General features: G+C 45.7%; 1 protein-coding gene across 3 annotated transcripts in view; it reads left to right on the top strand.

Annotated features, from left to right (window-relative positions):
• The window catches only part of LOC138262023 (ATP-dependent translocase ABCB1-like), a 935,493-nt gene that overhangs the window by 416,240 nt on the left and 495,678 nt on the right, over nt 1–23,575 (top strand). For all 3 annotated transcript variants that reach the window (XM_069211682.1, XM_069211683.1, XM_069211684.1), the window contains 2 exons: nt 1,255–1,458; nt 12,859–13,029. In XM_069211682.1, the coding sequence (XP_069067783.1) occupies nt 1,255–1,458; nt 12,859–13,029 (375 nt within the window). The remainder of the gene's footprint in view (nt 1–1,254; nt 1,459–12,858; nt 13,030–23,575) is intronic.

Genomic DNA, 23,575 nt, shown 5'->3' with positions numbered 1-23,575 from the left:
CTCCCAGAGTTCCCTGCCAACATGGAATCCAAGATGGCAAAATGCAGGGACCATCTGGAGGAGCTCTGAGCACCACCCCTGGGTTGATGATGGACAGGGGAGTGGTCTCTCCCCTTTCCTTTGTCCAGTTTCATGCTCGAGCAGGGACTGGGGGTCCCTGAACTGGTGTAGACTGGGTTATGCAAGGAGGGAACCAAATGTGCCCTTCAAAGCATTTCCAATGGCTTGGGGAGGCTACTCCTCCCAAGCCTGTAACACCTATTTCAAAAGGGAGAGGGTGTAACACCCCTCTCCCAAAGGCAATCCTTTGTTCTGCCTTCCTAGGCTTCAGCTGTTCAAGCAACAGGAGGGCAGAAACCTGACTGGGAAGTAACAGGAGCTGGGGCTGACTGGAAAACCTCAGAAGGCTGGAATGGCAATACTGGGGACCCTCTAAGGAGCCCACAGAGTGAATGGAATCATACAACCAATGCTTGCAAAAGCCTTGGGATATGATTCTAACATGTTTGATACCAAACATGCCTATGTTTGGAGTTACCAATATGTAACTGGACATCGGTAATGACCTATGTCCAGTATACACGTAAAATGGCGTCCCCGCACTCACGAAGTACAGGAAAATGGTCCTGGAAGTCGTGGGGGCACCTCTGCTAGTGCAGGGGTGCCCTCACACACAGGTACTTTGCACTCTGTCCTCAGGGCTGGAGGGCCTTCTATAGGGGTGACTTATAAGTTACCTGGTGCAGTGTAAATGGCAGTAAAAGGGTGCATGCACCTTTTCACATAGGCTGCTATGTCAGTCCTGCAGAAGCCTTTGCATGGGCTCCCTATGGGTGACAAACGAAATGTTGCAGCCCATAGGGATGCCCTGGAACCCAAATGCCCTGGGTACTTAGGTACCATATACTAGGGACTCATAAGAGGGCACCAGTATGCCAATTTTGGGTGAAATACAGGGTTACCGGTATGCAACAACCATAATGTAAGGAAAAGAGCATAACTACTTGGGTCCTGATTAGCAGGATCCCAGTAGAAACAGTCAAAAACACTGACAAACAGGCCAAAAGTGGGGTTAACCAAGCTAGAAAGAGGCTACTTTCCTATACTGACTTTAGCTCTGTGCCTTAAATTACACACTTGAACTGGAGAATCAACACTAGCATCCTTTTACTTAAAGTAGTTAATGTTTGTTCATGGCTATTGCAGATTGAAGACGAGATGACACATTTTATAGTCAATCCTCTTATTTTATAGGTTACTCTCGATGGCCATGACTTAAGAACACTCAATGTGAAATGGCTAAGAGAAAAGATTGGAGTTGTGAGCCAGGAACCCTGCCTGTTCGGTACAACAATTGCGGAGAACATTTGCTATGGCAGAGAAGATGTAACCAACTCTGAAATTCAGCAGGCTGCGATAGAAGCCAATGCTTATGACTTCATATCAAAGCTCCCAGAAGTAAGATTTTGCATTGTTCAACATAAATGTTCTGATTCACAAAAGGCATTTTGGAATATATAAAACATTTCTATGGTAGTATTACTATAAAAATGACATTCATAAACCTATAGCCCAAGATGTGCACCTCTGTCTGTCTTGCCTTTTCCGTACAGAGGTCTCTGCAACAGTGGGGCTATCCCTTCACACATAAGTATAGGATTTAGTTGTAAATGTGGGAGGTAAAAGGGAGATTGGGGGAAAAATGGGGAAAAACTGCTTCAAAATTAAAAGGTTTAAGGGACGTTTACTCCAGCTCAGCCTTATAATTTTGTCAAGCACCACTGGTACTGCACTACACCCACCCTAGAAAATATATATGTGATCATTTTCATGTTAAAGATTTGGAAGAAAATAAATTACTGATGAATCCTAATTGGTATTATTTTTAACTTTGATAACTCATATATATATATATATATATATACACCAATATACCACATGATGATGGGCTTATGGCATTACCTGAAGCTCTTAATAAAAGAACTGTGAAAAAACCATCAGCAAATGTGCTTACCAACTTTGCAAGAGTTATCCTTAAATCCAACAATTTTACCTTCAATGGTAAACACTATTTTCAGATACAATAGACATCCATGGGCACTCGGAAGGCTCCTTCCTATACAAATATATTCATGGGCAAACTGGAGGACTACATACTTGCGAGTTCTAACATCAAACCACTGGTATGGCTACGATGCATTGATGACATATTTATAATATGGAATGCAGGAAGCAGAACACTGGAACAATTTACAGCTTTTATCAACAGTATCCATCCTGCCATCAAATTCACTGGCAGCAATACTAAACAGAAGAGTCATCTTCCTTTTCTGGATGTGTTACTCACCATTCATGAACAAAAAATTATAACTGATCTGTACCTCAAGCTTACAGATGCTCATTTGTATCCAAACTGGACTTCATGTCACCCATCCAACACTAAACTCGGCATCATCTACAGCCAAGCACTCAGAATAAGATGCATTTGCAGCAATGAAGACACTTGTAAAGACCATCTACAGGAGCTTGTTAGATTATTTAAAAAGCAAGGCTATCCTCTGCATATCATTCTGCAACAAATTGACAAGTCTTTGCAGTTACCCAGGGAAGCACTTATTTGGAATACCACAGAAGAAACAAAAATGACAGAATCCCATTTGTGGTGGACTATCATCCATCAGCTCCCAACTACAGAAATATAATAACATCAACTTTTTCCTTACTATCTACTTGTGAAAAATTGCAAAAGCTTTTTCCAAAACCACCAGTCATTGCTTACCGCAGAGCTCCCAATTCACAATCACTTATTGTGAGAGCTGAAATTAAGTAAGCTGTAACAAATGCAGGAGTTCATTGCTGTGATTCCAAAAGGTGCATCACATGTGAATACCTTTTACAAACATCATCAGTAACTAGCTCTGTTACAAGAAGGACGTTTGGAATAAGACAGCATCTTACATGTCGCTCAACATGCATTATTTATGTGATTCAGTGCCAACGTAAAAGCTGTAAAAAACAATATGTAGGTCAAACTGTGATTTACCTCCGTACACAATTCAGGAACCACAAATCAGCAATAATTAACAAGAAACTTGACCAGCCTGTAGCCAATCATTTTAACCTTGTGAACCATCTACCATCAGATTTGAAGATTTTCCCTGTGGAACATGTTTTAAAGGAAGAACTACTGGTCATCAGAGAACATTTCTGGATGTACCGTTTAAAATCACTGCATCCAGATGGACTGAGCATCACTGACTTTACCACTTGATTTCTGCATATCTGACGAGTTCTGCATTAATTCCACATTCTAATTGGAATCTTCACTCATGATGCTTTTTGAAAATCCAGCAATGTCAGCTGTGCAGCCATTAAGCAAACCATCTTGTACCATCTTGTTTAAATGTATCAAACCATAGAAGTAACTATAACTGGTGCCCTAGGATAAGTATAACTTATGCCCCACCATACACAGTTATCTGATCAATAATTTTACTGCAGATGTTACAGTGACATCAATGATGTTATCAAAGAAGCCATGTGTGCTGTAAAGTGTGTGGTAATCAGCAGTGCATGGCGAGGGTGCAAGTTATATTTACCCAAAGGCACAAGTTAAGTTACTTGAGATAACTCTCACTATAATAAGTGAAGTGAATTTCTATGGTTTGATACGTTTAAAGTGTGAGCCTAACTATAATGTCCCTGTAACCTTTGTTTTCTTCAGTGAATTTCTACAGTTTTTTAATGTAAAGTAATTTGAATTACTATACGTTAATCAAATTACCACCGCACATGGCCTTCAGCTGTACGCAGTGGAGGTTGGCTGCAGTGCCTGCGGCCAACCCCTATTACAACCCAACCCTGACTGTGCACAGCCTTCAGCCATGTACAGAGAGGGTTGGCCGCAGGGACTGACCTGTGACCAGTCCCTGCGGCCAAATCCTATACCAACCAATCCCTACACGGCCCCCCTCCCAAGGTCGATCTCTTTCCCGGGAACCCTATCTCCTGAGGCCTGGCCTAAATACATTTTTTGGGGGGATAGGGGGATGCCTGGCCTTCCTCCCCATGGCAAATTTTGGCCCCAGGAATGGGGACTCCCAGGGCCCAGCCATGTGACTTGGGTGCCTCCCGGGCACCCGGTGACTATGTTGTGGACCTCGGGGGGAGCATGAAGGCTTCCGCGGTCCCAACCGGCTCCCCCCTTTATGTGGGAGCCAGCATTACTGTCACAGAGAGGGGACTGCTAAAGCAGCTCCCTCTCTGTGAGAGCAATGTTTTGTCTGTTTCCCTGCCTGCCTCTCTGCAACAGAGAAACAGAGGAAACCTCTGCTCGCAGCAAGTGAGAGCTGTTTGACAGCTCTCACTTGCTGTGAGTGGAGTGTTTGCTTTGACCTGACGACAGCTGTCAAAACTGCTGCCAAGTCAGAGCAAACAGCTATGTCCCAGGGGTGGATACCACAGGACAAAGCAAGGGGGTGGTGGTCCCCTGGGCCATCGTTGGCTCCGTGAGGGGGGGCTGCATGGTCCCTCTCCAAAGAGTATTGTTTGGGGGAGGTGGTGGTCCCCAGGGCTGTGGGGGGTCGTGCGGCCCACCCACATTGCATTAAGGCCCTGCGGAGGTGGCAGTCCGCCGGGCTGTGAAGGGCCGTGCAGCCCTCCCATTTAATTTAATAAAGCTCTGGGAAAGTAGTAGTCCCCAGGACTGTGGGGGTGGCTGGGCAGCCCCCGCATTTAATGTGATTAAAGCCCCAGGGAAGTGGCGGTCCCCAGGGCTGTGCAGGGCCCCCTGCACCGATAATATTTGTGCCTCGGTGGAGGTGCAGGTCCCTGAGGATGTGGGGGGGGGGCTGACGACCCCCCCACTTTCCAATAAATATTAGCCCTGAGGAGGTGGTGGTCCCCAGGGCAGCAGGGGGCTGGTTGGCCCCATTACAGTTATTTTAAGCCCCGGAGAGGTGGTGGTCCTCTGGGCTGTGGGGGGGCAAGCGTCCCTAGAACAATTTTATAAAGCCCCAGTGTTGAAAAGTGGATTATTGGTAAGGGCAGGAAAGTACCTACACTTTGCAAAAGGCCACAAACCACCACTAGGTCTGGTTAGGTCTCAATAAATTAATCCCAGCTCAACCCTTGGTAGCTTGACAACGAGCAGTTAGACTTAAATTAGGAGACAGGTGTGTAAAGCATTTGAAAATCACAAAACAGTAAATAAGTACATCAAAAAATGCAATAAAAATCCAACTCCAATTAAAAAAAATAGATTATAATTTTATGTTTAAAATTAGACTAATATGACAAAAATCCAATTAAGGGAACCAGTGATATGATTTTTTTAAAGAATTAATGCTTTTTAGCACATATAAACTAAAAGCGCCAATCTGGACATCTGGTCGCACTCAGCTGGAGCAAAGTCAAAATTTTAGGCTGACTGCAATTGAGCCCTGCTTGGCTACAGCAAGCAGGATGCCTCGGTCAAAAGTTCACTTTGGGACTTGGTCTTTTTCTTGAAGATTTTCTTCACTGGGACGAAGTCACAACTTCATTCTGACCTCCCTGGAGCCCTCTTTGGATGCACATCGCAGGAGACCTGGGTGAAGAATTCTACCTTCGGACTTAGATGATTTTTTTCGTGACCAAAATCTTCATCCAGGCCAAACTTGAAATTGGATCTGACCTCCCTGGAGCCCTCTTCGGATACGCTGTATGGGAAGCCTCAGTCAACTTTTTAATTTCAAACTTTTTTGGAGCTTTTTCTCGCTGACTTCGGACGACCCACCAAAGGAAGCCTATTTTGACTCAACATTGTCAGATAGCCCTTCCAGGAGCCCCCGGTGGATTCTTGGAAGTTCGGGGCTCCAGAGCTTTTCAACATGACAAACCTGCAAGTCAGGCCAGGTTGCTGTTTTGACTCACGATGTTGGGTCAGTCCACTTAGGAAGCTTTTTTCCAAAATTTCTCAAACTTCTGGATCATCTTCCAGAAAGTACTTAACGGTCCTTTAGGAGTCCACAACTCAACCCAAGGTTCCTGAAGCTCTGAGTTGCTCCCTGAGGGTTAGCACTCCAACTCCCAAAATGCATCTGGTTCAAATCCAAAAATGGCCACTGGTCAGGTGATCAGGTTCTTCAGGGCTTGATGTAGGGGGCTCTGGTTAGCTGTTTTCTACCTGTAGCCAACAGGGAGTTCCTTCTTGAAGCAGTTGAAGACAGGCAAATACCTTTTTGTGGTGAAGCCAAAGTGTGAAGCTGTTGCAGTCCTTCAGAGTGCAGTGCCCAGGTGCAGGTCAGTGGTCCAGCAAGCCAGACCTTCCTGGTGGGTGCAGCTCTGCCATATTTATCCTTGCTCCTGGGGTGGGAAGCAGGGGGGCAACTGTCCAATCTCTATAGAATCTCTTTACTTCTCTATGTCTTTGGTACTGGTTGACCACCCTTCACAAGATTTTCCCAAAAAATGTGCTACTTATGTGAGCTGCTGTCTGGAAAGTTATGGGGTGATTTATCAAGCAGGAGTCCAGAAAAAGGGGGGTTCCCAAATCACTTTTTCCCCATTCATTTTTTTCATAGGGATTTTGATCAGTGATAGCGCCTGAACCACAGGACGGAATTACACCAAATTTGGCAGAGAGGTAATTCTTGGTCCAGAAAATTATATTTTTGTTATTTGGTGTAAAACCGTTCTGTAGTTTCAGACAAATTATAGAAAAAACCAATGTGTATATTTAGGGATGCAATAGCTTTGCAAACCCTCCCGATTTCATTCCGAGATCTGATTGGCTCCCAACAAGGAAGTGTTGCCAGCCATCATGGGACTCGGCTTCAGTCAGATTGGTCAACCAGCACCAACGATGTAGAGAAGTAAAGAGATTCTTTCTCTATAGATACTAGGCCCTAACTTTAACTATATATATATATATATATATATATATATATATATATATATCCACACACATACATTCATACATATGTGTGTGTGTGTGTATATATATATATATATTACATACTGGCGATTGCCAGTAGGTATTTATAGTTAGGACCATGTTTCCACAGAAAATGCTTTTTTAACTTGCCTAGATGTTTGACACTTTTTGACAAATTTTCACAACATTTTCCTAAAAAAAAAGTGCCCTGGTGATTCTTGTTGCACATGGAAAGTTTCAGCGTGATTGGTCAATCGGGGGGCGAGAAAAAGTGGGGGTGAAAACATTTGCGTTTCCCATGTTAATTCCCATGGGACCTTCAGACACAATTACAGCCTGAACGGCTTGACGGAATTACATCAAATTGGTCAAAAAGCTACCTGTTGGTACACAGATTACGCTTTTGGTTATTTGATGTAAATCCATTCAGTAGTTTATGAGAAATTAAGAAAAGTACAAATTGTATATCTCTGGCTGCAAGTAAATTGTGAATATGCATTAATTTTCGCATATGTGCACACGAGTGGAAGAGCTGTAATTGGCTGGCTACAACCTGAATAGAAAGTTGCAGCTGCCATTTTGCGTTATGGAAGAGGGTCCCTGAGGCTAAAAATAAAAATGATAAGTGGTATAAGGGGTCAGGGAGGAGGTACACTGACCCCAGGGGTGTGATATAGGTGTGTCTTAGGGTCAAATTATGGGTTTAAACTTATTTTTCTTCACCATGCTCGATATTCGAGAATATCCTCCAATATCCTCAAATATCTTTAAATATTCTAGGGTATTCTCAAATATTCAAGAACATGCAAAAATGTTTTTTTTTAAATTCACAGACTCATTCATACACTAATTAATTCACTCATACATGCACTCAGAGACTCATGCGCCCACTCCCATACTCACTCAGACACTCATGCACCCTCTCGGACTCACTTATAGAATCACACACCCACTTTCAGACCTATTCAGATGCTCATGCATCAACTCACAGATCCACTGACAGAGACAGGCCCTGTGCCAACCCCGCTGCACACAGCCAAGAGCTGAGCGTGGCACGGGGTTGGGTGGTTATTAGGGCATGGCTTTAGGGCCTGGCCACAGGTCAGGCCCTGTGGCCAACCCCCGCCACGCAGTCAGTGGTTGGACTAACATATAGTAATTAAAATTACTTTACATTAAAAAACCATAGAAATTCACTGAAAAAACCTACTTACCTTAAAGCGCAAGTTATAGTTACTTGAAATTACTCTAACTATAACTGCTGAATTTCGATGTTTTTTTACGAGTAAATTCAGAACCTAACTATAACGTCCCTGTAACATCTGCAGTTTTTAGTGAATATATATCTATTACAGGAAAGTTCCATAGAATAAAAAAAAAACATTGAAATTCTCCTAAAAATCAAAGGTTGTAGGGACGTTATAGTTAGGCTCATATTTTAAACGTACAAAACCACTGAAATTCACGTGTTATAGTTAAAGTTATCTGAAGTAACTACAACTCACCCCCTAAGGTAACTATAGCCCTCTCCATACAGAGTATGTTGTCTAAAATTTTACTGCCAAAATTACATTGATATTATAAAGCAAATAGCTATGTTCCGGGGTGGGCTTCCCAAGACATAGGTGGAGCCAGTCCTGGGAGGGTGATCCCCCTCCACAATGTATTTCCCTAAGGAGGTGATGGTCCCCGAGGCCAGGAGTCCAAAACAGACACCCCTCATCATTTTATTTTTGCCCCGGGGAAGTGGTGGTCCCAAGGGATGTGGGGGGCCATTTGGCCCTCACACGGAAAATGTCTTTAGCCCCAGGTAGGTGGTGGGCCCAGGGCTGTGGGTGGGGGTGCAGCCCCAGCCTATTACTGAAAGTTGCCCCCAGTAGGTGGCGATCCCTGGCTTCAGTAAAAGAAAAGGGTGTGAAAAAGCCAGATTTTTTTTCAACATCAGAAAAATCTGTGGATCCGGATCTGCAGATTTTTCCGACACTTAAAAAATATATATTTTTAGCCCTGGTTGGGTCCCTCTGGGTCCCCATCCCCACAGCTGACAGTGTCCCTTCCCTGAGCCCTTTTCTTTTTTTTTGTTACTTTTTTTTCGGAGACCAAGATGACTGCCAACACTTCTTGGCTGAAATATCGGCAGTCAATCAGATATCAGTATGGGGACAGGTAGATCCACAGAGGATCCATGTCCCTATATATATCTTTTTAAAAACTCTTTCTAAAACTACTGGAGGGATTTATACCAAATCACAGAAAGACTGTTTTCTGGAACAAGAACTAGCTTTGTTCCAAATTTGGTGTAATTTCGTTCAACAGTTCAACGGTTCAGGCTGTAGTCATGTTCAAAAATGTGAGAAATCCCATTGACATAAAATGGGGAAAAAGTATTTTGGGACCTCCCACTTTTCTTGGCGCTCACTTGACAGATCACCCTGAAACTTATCGGCAAATAAAAAACCCTCTGTCTATGGAACAAAATGGTCCTAGCTATAACCACCTACTGGCAACCTATATATATGTATGTATAGATGGATATACATATTCAATAAAAAAACTAAGTTTGCAGGGACATTACAGTTAGGAAATAGAACTTAAAAAAACTTAGAAGTTCATTAAAATACAAAAGTTACAGGGATGTTATAGTTAGTTAGGTTTACATTTTATACACACCAAATCATAGAAATTCTGTAGATCTAGTTATAATTTTCTCAAGTAACTATAACTTGTGCCCTAAGAAAACTATAACTTGTGCCCAAATGGCTGATTTTGGCCCTTGGTGATGCCATTAACTTTGATATGGCACTTTTTCTTGTGGAGGGAGGAGTGTGATCCCCTCCGTGGGCTGATATTGGCCCTGGGAACCGTATCCCTGGGGCCCTGTGCATTATTTTGGGGAAGGGGCATGTGTCCCACCTCCCAGCACCAATTTTGGGTGCAAAGGCCCCATCCCCCAGGGCATGGCCTCTTAAAATGAAGTGGTAGAGTGGCATGCGGCCCCCTTCCTGGGCTTATTTGGGCCCTGGTGGCAACATGCCCACTTCCTGGGCTGATTTGTTGCTTAGGCACCCCATGCCCCATAGCTGAGCCAACAAAGGAGGGGTGCCAGGTTGCCCATCCCGGGCATTGACTATACCATGGTTGGGGCTGTGGGGAGAGCTAAGGTCCCTGCAGCTCCAACCATCTCCCCACCTCTAATGGGAGCTGGCATTCCCCCTGCCCATAAGGAGCAGCTACAAATGCAGGGGCAATCTTTTCATCTGTTTCCCTGTCTGCTTCAATTTGGGTAGGGAAACAGATGAAAAGTCTGCTCCCAGCGAGTAGGAGCATTTTTTATGCTCCTTCCCACTGTGTGCAGACTTAGGGACTCATTTAAAGTTTGGCGGGTGGCGGAGGCTGCCCGCCAAACTGTTTGGGTCAGAAGACCGCCACTCCGGTCTACCACCCGCAGGCCCTTTAATGAGTTTCCCATTGGGCCAGCAGGAAACTCACCACAACATTGACACCGGCTCGGCAATGTTGCAGTGCGTCAGGTGCGATAGCACCCTTTGTGCTTTTCACTGCCTGTAAACCAGGCATTGAAAAGAACAATGGGGCTCTCCCTAGGGGCCTCTGCACTGCCCATGCCAAGTGCACGGGCGGTGCATGGGCCCCCAAGGGGGCTCGAGCACCCCGTCTCCGCCAGCTTTTGCATGGCTGTGGAACCGCCATGCAAAATCTGGCAGATACGGAAGTCATAATCCCTAGGGCAGTGCTGCTTGCAGTGATGCCCTGGCAGATTAAGACTGCCAGCACTGCAAGGCTGGCAGGCGGCCTAAAAGTGGCAGTGCTGGCGGTCCGGCTATGGCGCTTTCACCACCGTTGTAATGTGGAGGTCGGACCGCCACTTTGACGGAGGTCCGTCCGCTGCTGCAAGGATGGCGGTCTTAAGACTGCCACACTCGTAATGAGGGCCTTAGTGTTTGCTCCCGCTTGGTGGAAGTTTTAAAATTGCTCCACTGAGGTAGAGCGAACATTGGTTTCCCTCACAGCACCAGAGTGGGTAGGGAAACCACTATGTCCTGGGGGTGGGCTCCCCTGGACATAGCCTAAGCCGGCCCTGGGTGAAAGGGTCCCTAGGGCTATATTTGGCTCAGGAAGTTGGGCCACATGGCCCCACTCCCCTTTGCAATTGTGGCTGGGTCTCAGGGGATATTCTCCACAAGGCAGAAATCAGCGCAGGGAGGTGGTCTACATACCCCCTCCCCCTTTTTAAATATGACTGATCCACTGGTAGGGGATTGGGACGCTGGAGGCTAGATTCAGCTCATGGAGCGGTGCTGCATGCCACTCCCTTTATTATGTGGCCAGGCTATGAGGGATGGAGTCCTAGGTTCTAAAAAACTGGTCTGGGGTGTGGGGCAACACGCGTCCCCTCCCCCAAATCTATATGATTGATCCCCCCTGGTGGTATAGGGATCCTCTGTGAATTAATGGCAAAATTAATTTAAAATGTTTTTGGCCCCAGGCGGGGTCTCTGTGGGATCGCACCACCAAGCTTAGTGGATGAGGGTATTCCTACCCTGCTCCCTTGTGTTTTTTATCCTTTTTTTCAAACTTGGCAGAAGATGGCTGCCACCACTTCTTGGTTGAAGTGGTGGCAGCCAATCATGCCATTGCTGCCGGGATGTGGATCTGCAGATCCACCACAAATCAACAGTGGTGGATCTGATTCTCTAAATATGTTTAAATCTTTTTTCTTTAATAACCCCAAAACTACTGAACAGATTTACACCAAATTACAAAAAAAAATCTATGTGGACAAAGATCTTGCTTTCTGCCAAATTTGGTGTAATTCCGTTCAGCAGTTTGAACTGTAGTTGTGTATAAAATCTCTATAGTGAAGTCCATGGGGAAAACATGTTTTGGGACCCCCCACTGTTTTCTCGACCCGCTTGATAAATCACCCAAAACATTTCTGGACTGCAGCTGAATTGACTGGTACACTTGTTTTGAAAATGTTGTGAAGATTCATCAAACAGCGCCAAAGATATTAGCAAATCAAAAAATGCTTTTAACATTTGTAAGTATAATTATTGGTTTAATGATGATAAATTGTGTTATTTTTCAATTATTAATTTTCAACAGTTTATAAAGCATACCATTTATACTCGTAAATGTTTTCTGGTCGTCACTGAACATATGCAGCAGTTCACCTATCTGCCTGTAGATATTAGTCAGATCTTATTCAACAACATAAGTGCATCTTTCTGAAAGCAAAAAATACAAGTGCTGTGATTGTCAACTTAATTCAAATCATCATGGTAGTCAATGAGAACATCCAATGGGAGGAACTCACCACAGAAAAATAAGCAGCTGGCTCATAATACCGATATTAAGAGAACCTCAGGGCTGCCTGCCCAGGTGGAAACTACTGCTCTTAAGAACATGGCAAGTTAACCAAAGTTCTTTTGTGGCAATATACAGGTCAGCAGGTCAGGAGAACTCATCTGAAGTATCAGGTGTTGTATTTCTGAATGATGCCTTAGATAACAATATGCTCTTAAACTGCAGTAATTTACAACTTAACATGGACTGACTTTATGGAGGAGGGGCAAGTAAATTGGATTACCTGGCCTGTTTTGCTATTGCAAATTTTGCATATTGCTTTTCACTATGACCCGACACATTCTCAAATGTGTGTCTGTGCACTTTCAATATTAATGTGTATGATTACACTGCATATCTTTTTCTTTCTGCTGACAACAATGCCGTAAAGTTGTGTGTAGTTTAAAAAATATTCCTATCTCACAACACTTATGTATACCATTGTTTTTGTGTTGTCAGTTAATTTGCAGCACATTTCTGTGATAAGTAGTTTTTTATGTAATTGTGTAAATTGACATAATGATCAACCAAAGAGTAACAAATGAAGCTCAGACAAACATTCTTTGCCTTTCTTTAAGAAATTTAATACAGTAGTGGGGGCAAAAGGAGCCCAGCTGAGCGGAGGGCAAAAGCAGAGGATTGCTATTGCCCGAGCCCTAGTAAGGAACCCGAAGATTCTCCTGCTGGATGAAGCAACATCTGCTTTGGACACTCAGAGTGAAGCTATAGTGCAAGAAGCTCTGGATAAGGTAAAGTTCCATTTGATCACATATATTACCATAAAGTGGATTTAAATCAGAGACTACAGAGTTGAATAGGAGTTCGGTATTGCATTTCTTTAATGTGACACGCAAAGCATAAATTAAATATATTGTATTACTCACATGAGGGAGTAGACAATAGGCATGTCATTACTAATAAACCACATTACTTCTCGTCCCTCCTTCGCCTTCCTGCTTAATGAATGACGCTCCCTTGCCTTCAATTGACCCCTCCTTTCCTAAATAAAACACTCACTCTACATCCTGTTCTTATTTGTCCCCCAGGAGACTTACCTTCTTTCTTCCTTCACAGCAGGGCCTGGGAGACTGAATGGTGGGATCTTGGGTGGGTACGCAGCTCTGAGTGGCGGTCTCCCGGCTTGGCTACGTTCTGTATTTGGCAGTGTGGCTGGTGGAGGAATGTGATTGACAGAGGCCGCAGAGGAGTCGGGCGGGCCAGCTGTGGTAAACGTCCGGGTCAGTTCCTCCGCTTTGCAGGATGCATTTTCGGAGGCATTTTTTTGTAAAACGATAGGAGTAGGTGTAAGCCCATTTTTCTTTTCAATATTGGAGGAAAATCTATGGCTGTGATTGTTTCCTGGTATGTCTCTGCTGCATTTCCCCTTTGATTCAGCATGGTCTTTGTTTCCCTTATTTAAGGAGCCCTCATGGGTTGTGGGGCATTTAAGATTGATGATGGAAGGGAAGAGAGCTAGCAAGCGGAAGCATGCGCTGTCAACTACTTCCACCTTGGAGTAGGGGATGTTCCTTTCCTTCCCAAGAGGACTCGGGATGCTCAGAGTCCAGTAGGGGGAAGTATGCCTCTCATGTCTAGAGAAGAAGTGCAAGACATGATTGAGGTAGCAGTCACAAGACCTCTTCAGGCTCTCCCTGTGAAGCCCAGAAGACCAGCCAAGCCTAAGACTGTGGTAGCAGACAATGATTCTTCAGCCTCGTATTTGGAGGCTCCATCTACTTCATCGGTAGGGAAGTATGTTTCCCTTGACGAGAATGGGGATATTCTGGCCCATGTGAGGTAGAACCTGGGCTTTCCTTCTTTTAACCCCTTCGCTGCCAGGCCTTTTCCCCCTCCTGTGCCAGGCCTTTTTTTGCCTATTTGGGGCAGTTTGCGCTTAGGCCCTCATAAACTTTTGTCCACATAAGCTAACCAAGCCAAATTTGCGTCCTTTTTTTCCAACATCCTAGGGATTCTAGAGGTACCCAGACTTTGTGGGTTCCCCTGAAGGAGGCCAAAAAATTGGCCAAAATACAGGGAAAATGTCGTTTAAAAAAAATAAAAATTGAAAAAGTGGCTGCAGAAGAAGGCTTGTGGTTTTTCCCCTGAAAATGGCATCAACAAAGAGTTTGCGGTGCTAAACTCAGCAGCTTCCCAGCTTTCAGGAACAGGCAGACTTGAATCAGAAAACCCAATTTTTCAACACAATTTTGGCATTTTACTGGGACATACCCCATTTTTGCAATTTTTGGTGCTTTCAGCCTCCTTCCAGTCAGTGACAGAAATGGGCATGAAACTAATGCTGGATCCCAATAACCTAAACGTTTCTAAAAAGTAGACAGAATTCTGAATTCAGCAAGGGGTCATTTGTGTAGATCCTACAAGGGTTTCCTACAGAAAATAACAACCGAATAAGAAAAATATTGAAATTGAGGTGAAAAAAACATAAATGTTTCTCTACGTTTTACTCTGTAACTTTTCCCTGCAATGTCAGATTATCGAAAGCAATGTACCGTTATGTCTGCTGGACTCCTCTGGTTGCGGGGATATATAGGGCTTGTAGGTTCATCAAGAACCCAAGGAACCCAGAGCCAATAAATGAGCTGCACCCTGCAGTGCGTTTTCATTCTATACCGGGTATACAGCAATTTATTTGCTGAAATATGAAGAGTAAAAAATTGCTATCAAGAAAACCTTTGTATTTCCAAAAAGGGCACAAGATAAGGTGTTGAGGAGCAGTGGTTATTTGCACATCTCTGAATTCCGGGGTGACCATACTAGCATGTGAATTACAGGGCATTTCTCAAATAGATGTCTTTTTTACACACTCTCCTAAATTTGGAAGGAAAAAATGTAGAGAAAGACAAGGGGCAATAACACTTGTTTTGCTAATCTATGTTTCCCCAAGTCTCCCGATAAAAATGATACCTCACTTATGTGGGTAGGCCTAGCACCTGCGACAGGAAACGCCCCAAAGCGCAACAGGGTAAGGACTGCTGAACATGGCAAAGACTGCCAAGGCAAGCACCGCTGAACAGGGCAAGGACCGCCAAGGCAAGCACCGCTGAACAGGGCAAGCACCGCTGAACAGGGCAAGGACTGCTGAACAGGGCAAGGACCGCCAAGGCAAGCACCGCTGAACAGGACAAGCACCGCTGAACTGGGCCCTTCATCTCAAGCACCACTCCGCTGGGCACCGCCGTCTCAAGCACCGCTGCACTGGGCCCTTCATCTCAAGCACCGCTCTGCTGGGCACCGCCGTCTCAAGCACCGCTGCACTGGGCCCTTCATCTCAAGCACCGCTCCGCTGGGCACCACCGTCTCAAGCACCGCTCCACTGGGCCCTTCATCTCAACCACCGCTGAACTGGGCCCTTCATCTCAAGCACCGCTGCACTGGGCCCTTCATCTCAAGCACCGCTGAACTGGGCCCTTCATCTCAAGCACCACTCCGCTGGGCACCGCCGTCTCAAGAACCGCTGAACTGGGCCCTTCATCTCAAGCACCACTGCACTGGGCCCTTCATCTCAAGCACCGCTCCGCTGGGCACCGCCGTCTCAAGCACTGCTCCACTGGGCCCCTCATCTCAAGCACCGCTCCGCTGGGCCCTTCATCTCAAGCACTGCTGCACTGGGCCCTTCATCTCAAGCACCGCGCCGCTGGGCACCGCCGTCTCAAGGACCGCTGCACTGGGCCCTTCATCTCAAGAACCAGAGAGGATAGAACTTATATTTGTACAGTTATTAAGTGTACACTACTGTTTTCAGTGCAGACCACTACGTGACCACATACCACTTGTTTTGCTTGTTCTCTTTTTGGATTTTTCAGCTTCCATATTTCGATTTGAACTTTTCTTGGGAAGTCTCTGAACTGTTTTTTTGAACTTTGCATTTTTTGAGTGAACTCACCAAAATGTCTCAATCTGGGGATGCACCAGCTGTGGCTACAAAAGCTGGTGTTGAGTGGCTCAGCTGAAATAGTTTGGTAAGGATTTTGCCTGCCCAATCAGGAAGGAGGAGCTGTGAAAGGCATTAAGGGCCTGGGTAGCAGCCAAGGAGGCTAAGGGGCACACAGAGGAGAATGAGGGTGAGGAGGTGTAACGCAATCCTGATGGAAGTGGCTAACTCTGTTCTGCCTGGGGGAGGGTCTCCAGGGCAGGTAGCAGTGTGTCATCCAAAGGTCTGAATCCCTGAGGAGATTTAGGACAGAAAAGCAGAGAGGGTGCACCAGTTGGCGTTAGAGAAACTTAAAATGGAGACGGAAGAGAGAAGGTTGGCTATAAAAGGGAAAAATATGTTTTTGGTTCATGAGTTGAGTTTAAGAGAGCTGGATCAAAGGAACCAGTCCAGCAGAGATGGTGACAGCAGTACCTCAGTGCAGCCTGAAAGGAGGAGGGTACACATTTCAAAGGACTTAGTGAAGGATTACAAGAGGGAGAATGTTGAAAAGAAACCATGGGTCTCTACAGAGAAACCTGCAGAGAGGGGTCCCTGCAAGTGCTATGCATGTGATCAGGTGGGTTACATGAGGGGGGATCCCAAATGTCCAAAGGGAACACAGGCACCCACTGTGCTCAGTCACAGGCTTTGGCCAGTGTAGCTCTTGGGGTGGAGTTGGTTCCAGGTGGGTGGAAGCCAGCTGAGATTAACCTTGTCTCACTAGGGGACAGTGAGATGGTCCAGCAGACCCTCGTGCCTGAGAACACTAAGAAATACAGGCAGTGGGTGACCATCAATGGACAGAGGATAGAGCTTCTGAGAGACATAGGAGCCAGTGTGACAACTGTGAGACGTCAACTGGTATCTGAAGAGCAGGTAGCTCCCCATGCACTCACCAAGTAGTTGTGGTAGAAACCTCTGAGTGCTTGTGCAAAGTGGCGCGGATTCCCTTTGGGGGGGGGGTCTCAGGTTCCTTGAAGGTAGCCATAAGTCCAACCATGCCTGTTGATTGTCTGCTTGGCAATGTCCTGGAGGATTCCCCTTGGAAGTATGTGGAACACAGGTCACACTTGGAGATGTTGGGTCTGCCAAGGTGGGCATGTGTGACCTCCTGGTCAAGGGCAGCTCATCAGGTTGATCAGCAGGCCCTGAAGCCCGAACAGTGCCCCAGGTGCCTGCCAAGATGAGGTAGGACAAAGGGCATGCAAAACCGACCCCAGAAGTTCCCACAGTCTGTGAGGAGGCAGAACCTGAGGGGAAAGCCCTGGATGCTACAGGTAAGCAGGTCGCTGAACTGGTGGAGGTGCCCTAGTTGACTCAGTGGCAGCAGGAAGGGGGGCCCACCAAGGAGGCATTCTGTGAGGCACATAAAACATGCCCTACTCTAGAGGGTTTGCTGCAGCAGGTTGCAGACCAGGCATCTGGCAAGGAGCCTGGGTCACATTTAATTTATTGGGAGGATGGCCTCCTATATAGTGATCCTAAGGTTGATGAACCTGGGGTAGCATGTCTGGTGGTGGTACCTCAGTGCTTCAGAGCCTTCCTACTGGGTTTGGCTCATGATGTGCCTTTAGCTGGTCATTTGGGGCAGGACAAGACCTTTGAGAGGCTAGTCACCCACTTTTACTGGCTCAAATGCTCAGGCACTCTGATGCACACTGTAGGTTGTGTCAAACTTGTCAGGCAAGTGGCAAGAGTGGGGGAAATGTGCGCCTCCCCTCCAACCTTTTCCTGTAGTCAGCACCCCCTTTGAAAGTATGGATATTGACATTGTGGACCTCTGGAGCCCAAGACAGCCATGGGCAACAGGTTTATCCTAGTCTTGGTGGACCATGCCACCCAGTACCCAGAAGATATACCTCTTAGATCAATCAAAGCCCCTGTGGTGAGCCAGGCATTGATGGCAGTTTTTACCCACATGGGGTTCCTCAAAGAGGTGGTGTCTCACAGGGGTACCAACTTCATATCTACTGATATGAAGTCTCTGTGGAAGGAATGTGGTGTGACATACATGTTCACCACTCCTTACCACCGCCAAGAAAATGGTCTGGTTGAGAGATTCAACTGCGCCCAGAAAGGCTGCATCATGGGCCTGTAAAAGCCCTTGAGGCATAAGTGGACGCCCTCTTGCCATGCATTCTGTTTACAAGGAGGTGCCACAAAAGGGACTTGGTTTTAGCCCCTTTGGATTATTGTGTGGACACCCTGTAAGAGGACCTATGAGTCTGGGTAGGGAAGGCTTGGAGAAGGCCTCCTGTAAGCCCCCCAAGATGTATTCAGCTACATGCTGGCTTTTAGGAAGCAGGCAGCCTGCTTCAAGAAGCTTGCTCAGGAGAACCTGGAAGCAAGCCAGGAGGACATTAAGGGGGTCATTCCGACCCCGGCGGTCAAGGACCGCCGGGGCCGGGGATGCGGGAGCACCGCCAACAGGCTGGCAGTGCCCCGCAGGGCATTTTGACCGCGGCGGTTTGGCCGCGGTCAGACCAGGAAAACCGGCGGTCTCCCGCCGGTTTTCCGCTGCCCTGGGAATCCCCCATGGCGGCGCAGCTTGCTGCGCTGCCATGGGGGATTCCGACCCCCTCACCGCCATCCTGTTCCTGGCGGCTTCGACCGCCAGGAACAGGATGGCGGTGAGGGGTGTCATGGGGCCCCTGGGGGCCCCTGCAGTGCCCATGCCAATGGCATGGGCACTGCAGGGGCCCCCGTAAGAGGGCCCCACTTTGTATTTCAGTGTCTGCTTTGCAGACACTGAAATACGCGACGGGTGCCACTGCACCCGTCGCACATACCCACTCCGCAGGCTCCATTCGGAGCCGGCTTCCTCGTGGGGAGGGGTTTCCCGCTGGGCTGGCGGGCTGCCTTCTGGCGGTCGCCCGCCAGCCCAGCGGGAAAGCCAGAATGGCCTCCGCGGTCTTTCGACCGCGGAGCGGCCATATGGCGGCTCCCTCCAGGCGGACGGTGCCCCGCAGGGCATTCTGACCGCGGCGGTTTGGCCGCGGTCAGACCAGGAAAACCGGCGGTCTCCCGCCGGTTTTCCGCTGCCCTGGAAATCCCCCATGGCGGCGCAGCTTGCTGCGCCGCCATGGGGGATTCCGACCCCCTCACCGCCATCCTGTTCCTGGCGGCTCCGACCGCCAGGAACAGGATGGTGGTGAGGGGTGTCGTGGGGCCCCCGTAAGAGGGCCCCACTTTGGATTTCAGTGTCTGCTTTGCAGACACTGAAATACGCGACGGGTGCCACTGCACCCGTCGCACATACCCACTCCGCCGGCTCCATTCGGAGCCGGCTTCCTCGTGGGGAGGGGTTTCCCGCTGGGCTGGCGGTCGGCCTTCTGGCGGTCGCCCGCCTGCCCAGCGGGAAAGCCAGAATGGCCTTTGCGGTCTTTCGACCGCGGAGCGGCCATATGGCGGCTCCCGCCGCCCGCGGGGGTCAGAATGACCCCCTAAATGCTGGTATGACCAGAATGCCACTCTGGTTGAGTTTCAGACTGTCCAGCAAGTGTGGGTCATGGCCCCAGTGGAGCCTTGTGCTCTTCAAGATAAATGGACTGATCCTCTTGAGGTGATGGAGTGCAAGAGTGACGCCACCTATCTGGTGAACTTGCAGACTCCAAGGAACACTTTAAGGGTCCTGCATGTAAACTGCCTCAAACCTCACTTTGAGAGGTCTGAAGTGACAATTCTCCTAGTAACAGATGATGGGGTGGAGGAAACCAGTGAGCCTCTTCCTGAGCTCCTGTCTGCTCAGGAGAAAGATGGGTCAGCTAATTACTCTACATATTATATATCATTGATGACATATTCTATGTCATCTTTCATACTCTCAATGCAACATTTGCAATAAACTTATTGATGAGACAACTGTACATGGCAAATGCGCGAGTCAAAGTTACCTTAGGGCGTGACTTCTGGTACTTGAAAGAACTCTAAATATAACTGCTGAATTTCTATCGTTTTGTACGAGTAAATTCAGAACCTATCTATAATGTCCTTGTAACCTTTGTTTTTTTCAGTGAATGTATATATATATATATATATATATATATATATATACATATATATATATATATATATATATATTTATATATTTTTTTCCCTTTTAAAAACCAAAGGTTACAGGGATGTTATAATTAGGCTCACATTTTAAATGTACCAAACCATAGAAATTCACTAGTTATCGTAAGAGTTATCTCAAATGACTATAACTCATGCCCAATGGTAGCTATAACTTGCACACCCACCATGCACAGTATGTTTGTCAAAACTTTTACTGCAAATATTACACTGATATTATCAATGATGTTATATCAAAGATGTCATGAGTGCTGTAATTTTTGGGGCAATTAACAGTGTATGGTATGGGTGTGAGTTATAGTTACCTTAGGGCACGAAGGGCCTCAGGAAATGGGGGAGGTTGTGTTGCTGTCCCACATGTCCTTTCCTCCTTTGAAGTCCAGTTTGGATTCTCTCCCCCATCCTGTCGTACCATCTGCTGAGGCAAATCTCCTCCCACCAGATGCTTCCTTTGTTTCAACCCAGGCCACTACACACCTCATCAAGGCAGCCTGGCTCAGGCTGCCAGAAGCTGACCAATCTGAGAAGAGCACTAGAGGGCTGAAGTTTGTAACTTCTCAGCAGGAGTTCTAAAACTCTTTTATATGTCCACATTCAACTTCAACGGTGCCAAGTTGTTTTTGTTATTATAACTTTTATTTTGATACCAAACTTGCAATATTTAGCTCCTTCCTATGGAAAATAAGACTTTATTAGTTTAAAATAAAGTCTTTTAATATTAGCCTATGGAGTCCATTCACTAAAATGGGGGAAATGAATTTGCCTATTTTTCCCTCACCAGGGCCTAGAAAACATATTTTATAAAGTCCCTGCTTATAATTACGCTGCACCCAACCCTGGGGGCACTTAGGCCATACCTTAGGGGTAACATATATGTAAAAATGATGTAGCCTAGGACTTTGGAAGTACTTTTAATTCCAAAGTCGAATTTGGTCTTAACTTTAACTTAAAAGCAGCCAGCTAGACAGACCTGCTTTTAAAATAACACTGGGCACCACAGCAGTGCATCTATGGGTGTACTACCTATGCTGGGGCCCTTAAACCTACATGCACTACCACATACTAGGGACTTATAGGTATTTTGGTACAGCCAATTGTAATTAGCATAATTTGCATATACCATTTTACTCAGAGCACAGGCCTTGGGACTGTTTAGCAGTGCACAGGGCACAATCAGTGTCAGGAAACCACAGTATGAGTGAAAAAGGATGGCACAAAGTGAGGGGGCTTCTGCAATCAGCCCAGTCTTTCCTCAAGGTCATTTCATATATTTATCAACCTGCCTCTCCCTTATGTTTTCTTTGGAAGAGTTCAGCATGTTATAACCGGGGGTGCTCACCTTTATCTTTCCAGTGTCTAGCAATAAGGGCTAGATTCACTTTCAACTTGCCCTCCACCTTAGAAATACTTTATCCATTTTTCGATCTGTAAACAGTAATAATTGGAGAAAATCAGTTTACACTGTCTTGACCAGTATAAAGTTTCTGCAAATTGGTCCATTATTGTAAGAACAACAAGGTGGTGGAAGACACGCTTGAATTAATTGCAGCCACAGTAAATCACTCTGGGCTGTATACCAGCCCAGTGGTTTTCACCCACTATGTTGTTCTAAAGAGAGATTCATATTATTTAAATCAGCCTTGATCCTGCTCCGAAAGTAACAGTCCAAGCAAACTCTCAGGCCAGGTTCCCTCCAGATAAGCAAACAGACAAACCCAGACCTATTTCAACCTATTTAACTGGAGTTCTATGGCACAGTAATCACAGACCCACATCTGGGCATATCTGTCACACTTAGGTCATCGATTGCAAAAACAGCAAGGTGATCGAAGCAATGCTTACAAACCATAATTGTTTACTCACTGTGCAATTCTAGAGAGACACCTGCCTTATGCAAAACAGTCTTGGGTTGCTTGTGTTCTAGTTCAGAGACAGCCTGGCTTGCCAGTTTAGGCTGGACTGTTCCAATTTGAGCTGGGCCAAAATTGATTTGCATATGACTGGGTCTAATCTGAGGTGTCATGGCAGGGGAAAAAAATGGACTGTGATGTGGCTCAAGTGGTTGAGATTAGTTTGAGCATTCCACCCATCAAATTTGTGTTTCATTTTTAAGAATGTCTTTGTGCAAAAGGCATGCAGAGTTGATACTGCAGTGCCATAATTGACACTACACACAAGAGAAGGTAAAGCATCCTAGATTTACATTAAGCAACCAGGTCGCTGCTTCAGTGTAGGCAATGTACCACCACTGAATCCTGTTTGACTACAGTCCTAACTTTTGCCTTTCTGTAAGCAGAAAGTTTTCTTCACACCAAACCAGAAATTTAAACTTTTCCTGTTAATTAGAATCTCATTTTATGGGTGTAATTCACAAAGGCATTTATCAGTGTTTAGGGTTGTATCTTTGTAATGCTGGTTTTACTCAAATGCAATTCACGTAGTTAAGGGAGCAGGTGTACACTTACACTTACACTTGTTCTATCTGTCCTGTGAGTGGTGCTTCACTGACAGTGTGTAGAACTAGGAGCATTTAGTCATACATTGTAGATGTAAGTAGGACTGTGGCAAGAGGGAATAGGGAATTTCAACCAGAATGTGGAGGAGAAACATAAAACAGGTGTATATGTAATTATACGCCTGTAAAAGTATACATCAGCTGTAAATCACAAACATTACACCACATCTGGTCCAGCAGTATGTCCAGGTAAAACCTACTCCTGCCAATCTTCAGAGTAAATCAAATACCATGCATGGCCACTCACAGGTACTTAAATAGAATCTCTCAATAATCAGTGGAGGTATGGAATGTTACTGCCCTCATAAAGATTATACTATAAATTAAAGATAAATGGCCATATAACTTTAGTAACTGCAGACACATACACAAAACTCATAAAATTGCAAGTAATCAAACAATGGCTACAGTCTTCCATAAATACCACATTGTGAAGATGAAAATATAACCGATGTAAACACTTAGAACATTTGAAATGTCAATTCATTTAAAAAAAATGCTTGACTTATCTCACATTTAACTCTAGTGCATTCACCTCCACCAACACATCATTTACACATTGTTTCTCCCAAAAGCACAAACTTGCAGCACAAGTTTAAGATGAATTTCACCTGTGTCTTATTTTGCTCAGATATCTATTTCTTTGTTTTTTAAAGTTTATTGTTCTATATAGTGTAGGCAGTGATCTCTGCTTATGATATGTAGCACTACATTTAGCATAATAAAGCATAAAATAATATAGTGAGTTACTAGTAGTAACTTTAGTGGCAAA

The sequence above is a fragment of the Pleurodeles waltl genome, chromosome 10 (genome assembly GCF_031143425.1).
Source record: "Pleurodeles waltl isolate 20211129_DDA chromosome 10, aPleWal1.hap1.20221129, whole genome shotgun sequence".
Taxonomy (NCBI): Eukaryota; Metazoa; Chordata; class Amphibia; order Caudata; family Salamandridae; genus Pleurodeles; species Pleurodeles waltl.
The sequence above is the reverse complement of the archived record's forward strand: the minus strand, read 5'-3'. Positions and strand labels throughout refer to the sequence as shown.